General features: G+C 42.1%; 1 protein-coding gene across 1 annotated transcript; it reads right to left on the bottom strand.

Moving 5' to 3' along the window:
- Window positions 1–2055: 2055 nt before the first annotated feature.
- On the bottom strand, window positions 2056–2751 carry LOC117595271 (NAC-alpha domain-containing protein 1-like). The gene is made up of 3 exons (XM_034295358.1): window positions 2656–2751; window positions 2397–2555; window positions 2056–2261 (listed from the first exon to the last, which is right to left on the bottom strand). The coding sequence occupies exons 2-3, from the start codon at window positions 2494–2496 to the stop codon at window positions 2098–2100; spliced, it is 264 nt and encodes an 87-aa protein (XP_034151249.1). The 5' UTR covers window positions 2497–2555; window positions 2656–2751; the 3' UTR covers window positions 2056–2097.
- Between the last annotated feature and the right edge of the window lie 9191 nt (window positions 2752–11942).

Genomic DNA, 11942 nt, shown 5'->3' with positions numbered 1-11942 from the left:
TGGGCACCAAGTCACTTTACTTCAAGTTTCTCCTCCAAATTAAGGGTTTTGTTGAAGTCTAACACTTCCCCGAGTTGGTTTGTTGGAAAGGAGAATAAAACACCAGGAGTCAGGTCAATTACCGTACCGTATATTCCGTTTATTACAGAAGCTTCTGGAGACAGAGTGTCGCTGCACAATGTCTAAAGATCAGTCAGTCACATCAGCATTATTTATACTTCAAACACGCCTAAAAATAGGGGGTTGAGATAGCCAAGCATGGGTGCCATTGGTCCAGTTTATGTTCTTTACCTTATATGTGTACATGCAGCCCAACCATCATCTTGCCCTTTGTGGTTTCTGTCTTGTGTCTATTCTTAATTCAGGCCTGTCCAGACTAGGTGTGTGTGTGTTGTTAATTCTGTCCCCCCTCTATTTCCTGTAGTCTGACACACAAGCTCAGTCGGCTCTCGTTCCCTAGAAACAGCCTAAATAAGATTTCCTGTTCTTCTACTTGCAACTTTCAGTTTCAGCATATGCTACAGACATTTAATATTTTGCTTCAATGTTCACAACAGTTTGACAGCTTATACGCTCAATGGCCCTCATTTATCCAAAGTGCGTGCACCAAATTTCCAGCGTACACCTGGCGTACACCCAAAACCACAGTGACTTTGAGATTTATCAATATGGACGTTGGCATACGGCACTCTCAAATCCTACACCAGCTCAGGAGGTGGTGTACGCACGTTTTGAGTTAGTGCAGAAATGAGCAGAAAAAAAAATCCTAACGCACTGACAAACTAAAAGATATGATATATTATGACCCACTGTAAAAAAAAACAACAACATAATAATTATAAACTTCAGTGTTTATTTTTGTGCAACATGGACTTGGATGTTTGGATGTTTAATTTGTGTGACTTTACCAAAGCATTTGATTTATATGTATTCCTTCAGATGCATGTACGCTTTACATGACGTTTCAGGGTTAGGCCCGGCAGTTGCGCATGGACTAGGTTCAGTAATAAAAGGCTTTTAATGACCAAAATATAATTCAGACTGACAAAATAATAAAAATGACATTCTTCTTCTTTTAAATAATAATAGAAATAATAATAATAACAACATTCTTCTTCTAAATAACAATAAACATAATTAATAATAAAAATCATAAAATAATAAGACGAATATTACAAATTGTCATGCAATTATTAATGTGAATGAATGGTACTCCACATCACATCATCATCATCACTATTGAACACCCCAATACATGTGACGTGATACGAAATGAAATGCTAATTGTTTCAAACGCGTGCTGTAAAATGCATTGTGATAGGTCATTTGCTCATCCAAACAGCTTTATAAACTGGATTTCCACCGTACAACAATTCTCAATGATGGCTGACCTGGCGCTTTTAGAAGACGCATATGCGCCCTTGAGAAGGGAAAGAGTAAAAATTATCATTCAGTCAACGATGGCCTGGAGGCACCCACGATGCCTTCATTTTTTAGCACAGCAGCGTGCGAAGACGGCTGCAGGAGGGCGCATTGAGGGGTCATGGTTATCTTTTAGGTGAGTACTAAGAGCAAATTTATTTTGCTAAATATATTCGTTTCCTAACCTCTCTTTTCTGACAGGGGTTATCCACTTTTAAACTCTTTGATCACCCCTGTGCCAAATCCTGTGACGCATCAGGAGCGCAACTTCAACAACGCGCACGCACAAACACGAGCCACTGTGGAGCGCTGCGTGGGGCTCCTAAAAGGTAGATGGCTCTGTCTGGCACGTTGCTCTATTCGCCAAATAAGGTGTGCAACATCATTTTGGCATGTGCCGTCTTGCACAACATGGCTGAGGTAAACTGTGTGCCATTTGACGCTCTGGCCCCAGACCCAGAAGTGCCAGTGGAGCAGTGGGCAGCACCACCGGCTTTAGGAGCTATTCAGCTCAGACAGGACCTTGTTAGGCGGTGTTAAGGGTAAGTTAAAATAACACAGACTTCGTTTTCATAGTTTTTTTCATTTATTTGCTTTAATGTCGTATTTATTGACACTAATGAATGGTTAATTTCGACCAGTAGTCTACAAATTTCTGTCTGTCTTTCCAGGACCTCATCCGTCAGGAACCCTTGGCCGTGGCGCACGGGAGGCTGGTGGACGGGACTCGGCTTCCCCCGCTTGCACCTGCTCAGGCTCTGGCGCAAGGATAGGCTCAGGCTCCTGGATGGGCTGAGGGGGAGATGCCTCGAGGGTGCTGGGGCCTGCAGTGCCATCATCTGCAAAACAATAGAGCACAATTTAAATGAAACGAGTTAACTATGGACTTGTGTTTTTTTATCATAATTGGTCTATCAAATTTAAGTTTACTTGCCATGAATGTCGTCGGTATCTCCCCCACCAGTGATACCTACCAAAGGCACCGTTCCGATGAGGGCTGCCACCCGCTCCTCGTTCGGTGTCAGCTGGAGACTTGGATCGGGTGGGCCACCCCCAGTCTGACTCTGGCTCCATTTTAGTGCCGAGGCGCGCCTCTTTGTGGCGATCTTTAAATCGGACCACTTTTTTTTCACCTACAATAAACAAGAAAACTCATGCTTAACTTGATCGGTCTATATTAAGCAATAAAGAAAACTCATGCTTAACTTGTATTAAGCAATAAAACATTCTTACCTCTGCTGGAGTGCGCTTCTCAACCCCCACACTATTAACAGCACTCGGAATTTGGGTCCATATTTTGTTTTTGTGGGAGCCTTTTATTCCGCTTTTTAAACTGCAAAATGAAACAATTTTATTTATTTCTACCTCCCTGGTGATCGTCTCAATCTCCACGTCAGAGAAGTTTCTCTTTTTTGCCGTCTTCCGTGTGTCCATGGCATAAAATGAGGGCGGGGGGGAAGCGGAGACTTGAATATATAGGGGCGTGTTATTCTAATGACGATCGTTTTCAGCCGCAGCATTTATCAAGGGCAGGTATTGCGTACACCTGGATTTTAAAGGTACGCACAGCTTCATAAATCAGGCGATGAGAGGAGTGTAAGCAAAATCTTATGCCAACATATATGCCCGTTTCTATGCAAGAATGATTTTGATATCTCCACAGAGAGATCACCCCTATTCGCCAAGCTCCAGTTCTCCTGGGTCATGCTGCTCCAGTAGAGGCATCAGCATCCCTGGTGACGGTCCTGGAGCCTTCTCAATGGCTGTAGAGATCACTCTCATGGCGAGCCCTCTTATGTATGGGATACAACAACACCCACAAGTAACCATTATAGCACCAAATGTAGCAAGCGATAAAAGAACAGACATTATCAAACCTTTCCACTGGCCGAACATTGAGGTCATCCATTCCTCCAGCGGATTATCTATCGCAGAATGCTCGTGCATAGTTCGCCCTGCAGTGCCTTAGCGACCGACCCGTCCGGAGCTGTGTTGTTGGGAATGAAAGTACAACACGTCCACAAACATTGCACAAACCCCGCCCTTCTCTGCCAATAACATATCGAGGGCTATGCGATTTTGCACCACCATCGACGAGGTGGGGCCCAACTGTTCTGACAGGCCCTCAACCGCATCACGGGTCAAATTAGAGAGACGTAAGACATTATAATGAATGTAATTAATGCGGTCTACATTCTTATTTGGAGTGATGGGGAACAAAGCGGACAGGAATATTTTCAAAACCCGACGCGACCTGGCCTGCGAGTTTTAATTCTTTGGGGACACCTCTAGGGACCCCTATCGCATCTATATAGGTTGGGGAGTCCACAGTGAGGTCAAATGTATCAGTCGAGCGACAGTCTATTACATGTCTACGCCGGCGCCGGGTAAGAGCGTTGCTCCTTTTTGTCTGGAGTGATTTAACTCAGTAATCTATCAGCACTAAGGGTGCTGCTAACCGTACCATCACACATACCCCCTGGGTGCCTTTTGAGATTCTTACCAGGAGTCGGGTGCCCCCACAATAGTAACACAGGCCAGACCGGGACCAGGGTCCGATAATAGATCAGCTCTGGATCGTAACATTACACCACTGCAAGGGGATTTCTCCAACGTTCACTACGGGTTTCTGACTGGTGAAGTGGAAACAGGTATATCCCCCTCCCCCTTTATGGGGAGTGAACGGCCCCGTCCTGGTGTCGTTAGCTATCGGAGGAAACACGCTTGCCAGGGTGATGCAGTTCACAGGGGAGGCACTATGTGTAAGAGCTAACATGCACTGATATCCCCAAGGGTCCTCTGAATACAAAGGAGCCGGCTCAGTGTATAATTGAGGTCGAGCGGCGGCACATGCCACACAGTCCCCTAAATCTTGTTCTTTGGCATTTTGCAACATCCAATCAAGCCAAATATTACTCTTGTGATACCCCATGGCTTTCTCGATCACCTCTAACGGTTTCAATTTGGTATAGTCAACCTCTACCACTTCCCCAGATTGCGCCTTACCTGTTGAGGTGTCCACAGTCCCCGTGGCTGTTACAACTGGGGAACCGGTGGTCGGCGCCCTAATGTTGATCTTAATAAACGCTTTGGTGTCTGTTCCTGACTGTTCCACTCCGAGAACCAAATATATTTTGTTCGCTCCTCTGTATGGAGAGGTGTCCCAACCTCCGACAGACAAGGCAAGTGGATTCTGGGAGGAGCTGAAATTTTGTTGGAACTTAAACGAGCTCCACATAGTGGCATTCGGTCCCTGCGGGAGTCCGGGCTGCCACTGTCCCGTACACGCTCGGACCTCGTCCCATCCCGGGCACCACCTCTCACCCGGCAGACGTCCCATCAGGCCACACATCACATCTACCAATGGAGTGTGACACACAAACAGATCGTAATTCCTCCACGAGCCATTGAATCTCCCACAATCTATGACCGAGCATAAATCAAACGTGAAAGCAGTATGTGACCCCTTGATATAATCCAATTCGATGCCCCCTCCCTTCTTCAGGCAGGCGTCCTTTTTTTGTGTCACCTGCCTTCTCGCTGGGGAAGTGGAGACCCGATGCCAACCAGGGAAACCTATAGTAACATACAACACACATATCATTATTCCACCAGTGCCCATTTCATTCTATTATCATCTCCCCAGACTTTTCTCTGTAACCCTGTCATCTTGGTACGAGTGGTAGGAGCCACTCTGTGTCATAAACCCCCTTTTGTTACAGTATTCTTCACTTCCTTCCCCTAAAAGTCTATTCCCCTGGCGCCGTCCTTTGTCTCCTTCTCTCGCTTGTAGTCCCGCAGTATCCTGGGGTCCGCTCCTGGCACCGGTCCGGCTTGTTTTGGTCCTCCTTCCGTCCACACAGTGGTGTACACTGGCTCCAATGGTACCACGTCTCTCCTTTGTCCCTCAGGCGGACCGCATGGCTCGTTCTCTCCACCACCTGATGAGGACCAGTCCACCTTGGCTCCGACCACTTTCGCTTGATGACCTTCAGCAGCACCCACTCCGCCTGGGGCAGGTTCTGGTCCAGCGGGTGCAGGTCCCTCCGTTCTCCGACTCTATTGGAGAATTCTGAAACGAGAGCTCACAATTCATCAAAATACACTGTGATCTTTGGGCCACTTTTCCCCTTCCTGGACCGCAGGCCCCGCGGCTGGTCCTGGAAAATGTCTCCCCTTCAGCAGCTCGTATGGGGTGAACCCGGTGGTCTGATTTAACAAGCATCGAATCGTCATGAGTGCCAGTGGCAGTGCATCTACCCAGTTCAATTTAGTCTGTGCACAAATCTTAGCCAACTTGTTTTTTTTATTTTGGTTAATCCTTTCTACCCTTCCCTGGGACTGTGGGTGGTATACAGTGCCAAAAGCATGTTTTAGGCCCAATAAGCTCTCTACCTTCTGTAAATCACTGTTCTTAAAGTGAGTCCCGTTGTCTGACCTGATTTTCTCTGGGAAGCTGTGTCTGGGAATTTACTGGTTCACTAAACACTTGATCACTGTCTGACTGTCCTCCCTTCTTGCCGGCCAGGCTTCTGGCCACCCTGTGAACACATCCACACACACTAACATGTAACGGCACCCCCGTACAGTTTCCCCCATGTCCGTGTAGTCTATCACTATCTCTTGTCCAGGTCTCGTCATCATGGCTGGTGGAAGTATTACTCTACTGTCTGGCCCCCTCCAGAGCCCTCTCGTCTCTCTTGCTCCTCTCTGTTGCCAAATTGTTTTCTCTTGTGGGGATGCCCCCTTTTGATGTCTCACTAGCTCGTCTCTCTCAGGGCCTTCTCCCCACCCCACTTCCACTCTTACCATCATCACTCGCGGAGTGTACCCTGCTGCCTGTTTCGCTCCTGTGTCTGCCACTTAATTTCCCTGAGCTACTGCACTATTTGAGTTATCGTGTCATTTGCATTTTATGATGTCTACCTTTTCGGGCAGGTCTAGCGCCTCGGCTAGTTCTCTCATCTCCGCCTCGTGTAAGTAGACTGTGGGGATTTTGGCCGGATTTCACTACTTGGACATTTTGGGTCCTAGATTCATTTCTGTAACAGATACAACCTATTATGATGTATCCTGGTAATAACAACCCCTCTGGCTACAATAAAACACATAAAAACAGATTTCTGGGTCACTATTTATAAAACTCATCTGTTGTTTTCGGAAAACATTTCTGCCATTCAGCATAAAGATTTTTTTTTGAAAGCATTATGAAGTTTTGTGTCAATGGTATTTCCTCATAATTTCATGCCTTTACTATCAAATTACACTGTAATTGGGTTGAAAATAATGAAATAATTAAATAATAATTTGGTTCTTCTACCTAGAAATAAAACACAATAAAATGAAAGATAATTATCTTATCTCACTTTTTTCTTCATGTAATGACGCAGAACGGCCAGCAGATGGCAGCACTAGATCACTAGTTACGTTTGGACTTATATATTTTATAAAAATTACCAACTTCTTCCCAAAAACTCAAGAACACCCCCATACTATGTGGACTAAATATTTATTTTTATATCATATTTATAATACAAACGATGTATTATGGTTCAAAACATCATATATAGTGATGTACACCCTTGTAATACCTATTCTTGTCTACACATTAGCCTTTCTAAGATGCATGGTCAATGTCGTTGCCTGGTGAAAAGTTCCCATAGCAACCCAAACAATACACAGACAACCCAAATTATACACGGACAACCCAAATTATACACGGAACGCTTCACGAAAGTGGCTACAAATAATATACCATTGGAATCGGACGATTATGGCGATTCTATTTTTCTAAATATTTATGCAAATGAGCACTGTCCGCAGATACGCGGATGTCGACTATGTAAGGTTAAGGAAAATCTGACAAGCGACTTTGTTTTTGTACATTTATAGTCGCTACTTTCCCTTAAATGCATTGATTGACACTGTCTGCTCACAGCCTCACAATAATGATGGCGCTTTTCCACTGCATGGTACCAGCTCGACTTGGCTCGGCTCTCCTTTTTTGCTTTTCCACTGGCCAAAAGTTGGGATAGTACCTGTATGGCGTTAGATGTGTCTCAATATTTGTAAATATATGTAGAAAATTTGTGCATATATTAATCAAAACTAACAAATATTATTTGTAAATGTGAAAAAATATTTTGTAAATAAAAACATTCTGTAAATATTGATAGATATTGAGCATGAAAGTAACTGAATTAAGCTTGACACAAAAAGAGCTTGAAAATAGATGACTGTCGCCAAGAGAGAATTCAAAAATATGCAATTTTTCCAGAAGAAGATTTTTTGAGTTTTTTTGATATACAGAAAATATGGGAAGAAATTCAAAGAATGCCTGATGAATTACAAAAAACACAGTCGTTGATTGTGTTATCAGAAATAAAAAAAATTTATGATAAATTCCTTAAAGATGATCTTGTAAGATCTTTGAAGGAGAATTAATGTGTTTGGGCATCGGCTGAACAGATGGCTGAACTGGACAAGTTAAAAAAATGAATTGAAAAGTTGAAGAAGCAACTGGACACATTGAAAGCAGGAAAAACATCTAAAGACACTCAAAGGCCACTGAAAAAGAAACCAGGATGATGTCACTATTGTGGACTCCCGGGCCATTGGCAGGATGAGTGTCGCAAGAAGAAGAACCAAAAGACAAAGACAGGATGTTCAGATGGTTGGAACACAAGAAATTCTGCCCACATGCCGAGCAGCGGCAAGCTGTATGGAATTCAGGAATCAAAGACAGACAATTTCCTGCCGATACCTGGAACAGACGTGAGCTTAACTAATTATTGATTAAGAGTTTAAAGTTTCCAAAAATGTATCGTACCTAAAATATTGAGTAGAGCTGGAACTTATCAAGGAAATCTGATCACTTCCCTTGATAATTACCATGCTTATTCAAGTGAATATTAATTTGAAAGCACTTTGATGGTATATTGCATGTTTTAATAGGTATTCAAGGAATAGCCTGTTTTGTTGTGCTTTGTCATGTTCACTATGTCATTTTAAATCAAAACGTATTTATTGTGTTGATGATAATGTTTAAAACCGTAAGGCCTCAAGATGGGTCTTACTACAATGTGGGTAGGCTTTAACAGGCCCTGTTCGCTAGTACATCTAACCCTAGTGATATATTAGAAATTGATACAATTATGATTTTCTAATCTGGTGAAGTAGTCTCATGGTTTTCTTACAAATGGTTACAATATTGTGTTTTCTCTCACCTTATATATTGTATAAGTGTTTGAATGAAGAATCCACATGGTGATAATCTTTAAAATTAAGAAGACACGCTGTGTCCCCTGAGGAGTGAAAATGAATACAAAATAGCCATAAGCCTTTACAAAGGGTTTCCACCAAGTTGGAATGTGTGTTCTCTCTCTCTGCCTCGTCACAGGACGACTGGTGAGAGGGAAACAATACACAGAGGGTAATCATTTTTTTAACTTAAGTAAAACACATGTTTTTCCACGTGCACTGAATTGGATTCTAATATGTGTTATAATTTGGTTTTAGTCAAAAGATTGAGATTACAGTCTCATGTGAAATTATAACAAATAGGGTGAACACAGCCAAAAGGGAGTTTATCCCCTACAATAAAATTAAATATTTTATTTTAAATGCTAAATTGGCTTGGTTAACTAAGAACATTTTAACTCTTAGTTTTTTTGTGTTTCTCTAGTTACTGAGATGACATATGTGTTTTGAAGAACAAGTTAGATACTTGTCTCAGTTCTAAAAAGGTTGACTGACAAAAATAGTCACACCCTGGGTTCAAAGAGCAGCGCAGGGGGAGGAGCCAAGTCCCCCACTCACTGCCCTGGGTTAGAAGAAGACAGGCTTAATTGGGTGGTCATATCTGTTTTAGTTTAGTCATAATTTTTACCAATGTTTTGGAATGTCCACCAGAACGTTAAGTTATTGTATAGATATGACAAGCATATTTTTACAAACGGCACACAAAACTAGAGATGGGTAGGACAATGAATCTGAACCTTCACTTGACAAAGGATATTGGCTAAATTGAAAGAATAACATGTGTTGCTACAGACAGTCTGAGGACCATGTATGAATTTTTTATATGTGGAAACCTAAATTTCAAATGCATTTTAAATAATCCATTTGGCCTTTATTTATGGCTAGCCATGAGTGGGTGGAGCCAAGGGCTCCAGGAAGGGGGGCAGACCCCTAGGATGACCCCAAACAACCTCTCCCATTAACTCAGGGTAGCCTATTACTGGGGGTTAAAATTGAGTGTTCAGACTGGTCTCAACTGTGGTAATTTCCTCAACATAAGCATATTCAGTTTTGGGATGATCAAACATTAAAGGTCCCCTGACATGAAATTTTCATTTTGTGAGGTTTTTTAACATTAATATGAGTTCACCTAGCCTATATATGGTCCCAAATTTTCTAAAAATTCCATTCGGTGTAAATTGAGCATTTTCTATCTTTCTCTGACTTGGAGAAAACGGAGAATCAAACAGGCTGATCTGGACCCGTCTCTTTGTGACGTCGCAAGGAGAAATTGTTAACTCCCATGGTAACTCCCCTTTTTCTGCTTTGTCCGCCCAGAGAAAGAATTTAAATAGAGCCAGGTGTGAGGCACACGTGTGTGAGCGCGACTTCAATTTGTCGACGCGACGAGGAGGGGCATCATGGCTTTTGAGCGAAGGAAACACAATAATTGCTCAGTAATAGGATGTAGAGATGAGCAACGAAGCCTTTTTTTACTTCCTTCGTACATGCCACAGAAGAACCAGTGGAATGATTTCATTTTCTCCGGAAAAGCGCCGACACAGCTTCCCAAAGTTTTGCATGTCTGTGGCAAACATTTCACCTACGACTATGTACATAATGTTACACAACAAAATTATTTACTCCTGCGCGCACATAAATATATAGGCTTTATATATCTTGTGTAACGTGACTTCATGATATGAAGGGAAAAAAAACCTCTTCTCTAAACTAGAATATTTACTGATATAGATGCTAACACAGCTTTAAAATCATCACAAATCAGTGAAACATGAAAAGGCAAAAGCAGATTAGCTTTAGCTTTAACTTACATGATAATCAGACATCCTAACAAAGTATCATATAGACATAATATTTTTAACTAACCATTCGGAAACATCCTTCTGGAGGCGCTGAGTTGCAACTTCTTCATCCGTTGCTTCTCCATCTGGATCGGATTCTGGGTCAAACTGAAATGCTTCAATGTGTCTTCGTGCCATTGCAATATGATCCAGACATACCGGTAAACATGCACGTTACCTTTGCCGCAAGATAGTAAAGGCCACGCTCACCCACCACCATGCCCCGCCCACCCACCACCTTGCCCCGCCTTTTTCATCCTCATTAAAATTTAAAGTCACAGACACCAATACGGGCCGTTTGAAGGAAGCTCATTCTGTGACTGTATTGTAGTGGCTATAATTCTGCAGCAAGGCTGAATTTTTGAAAAAAGATTTCAGATACAGTACTAGGGACCACTATGGCCTATATTAAAGCCTACAAAAAGTAGCATGTCATGGGACCTTTAAGTGAGGGCTAAATATATTTTCCACTCTTTCCAGTCACCCTGGTGGTTGCAGCAGGTACACCACTGCAACCTGAGCTGGAGTTTTTTTCCCAATAATAGTTAAACAGACATTCCACCAAACTACAGGAGTTTATAAATACATGATAGCCAATTTCATTGACCTGAGAAAAGATTTCGAAGTGTTATCAAATTTTTTTGCTGTTTAGCTTTAAATTTGTCAATGGATTATATGGTTTATAATTCCTTCACACGAGACCATGTTACACATTTGATGTCTTTGATTTTGTTTTCAACATGTTCATTTTGATTTTGTTTTAAATAAATTTACAGTACGTAAAACCTTCTCGAATGGATTCTAGATCCATCCCTATTACAAATTCTCTATTTTTACATGTCCGTCCTGAAATGATGGCCAGTGTGGGTTCAGGATGGCGCCTCCTGAGGCCGTATTTGCCATGATTCTGCTTTCTCTCATGGTGTCACTTTCCATTGACTTAATGAAGTGAAGGCAGGGGGGATGTATGATATGATAATTGATTATGATTGGAAAGAGTTGGGCTTAAGGCTCAAAGCAAATCAAATTGGTATTTAAAAGGAGTTACATGAAAAAAAGTATTGTTTTTTTCTGTTTGCATAGTTATAATGGAGCATTGGAATCTGCTATGTTTAACATATTCTGTTCTTAGGATTTGTTTTAATTGTTTATTTGGAAACTGTTTGTTTGATGTAAGGTCTAACATTTTAATGGTGGAATAGCATAGATCTTACCATTTTTTATTTAGTTAAGCAAAGTCAGGTCTGATCAGACAACGGAATCTCATTTCACTGCCAGGTGCTATTCAGGCATAAATATAGCACATTGAATGAAACATCAACCAAGCTAGTTCTGGATTGAAAAGGAAATTTGACATAGACTTTTATGGAAACTGGTCTGAATAGGGTGTACGCTTCACTCTGATGATGGAACTTCTGA

The sequence above is a fragment of the Esox lucius genome, chromosome 2, assembly GCF_011004845.1.
Source record: "Esox lucius isolate fEsoLuc1 chromosome 2, fEsoLuc1.pri, whole genome shotgun sequence".
NCBI lineage: Eukaryota > Metazoa > Chordata > Actinopteri > Esociformes > Esocidae > Esox > Esox lucius.
The sequence above is the reverse complement of the archived record's forward strand: the minus strand, read 5'-3'. Positions and strand labels throughout refer to the sequence as shown.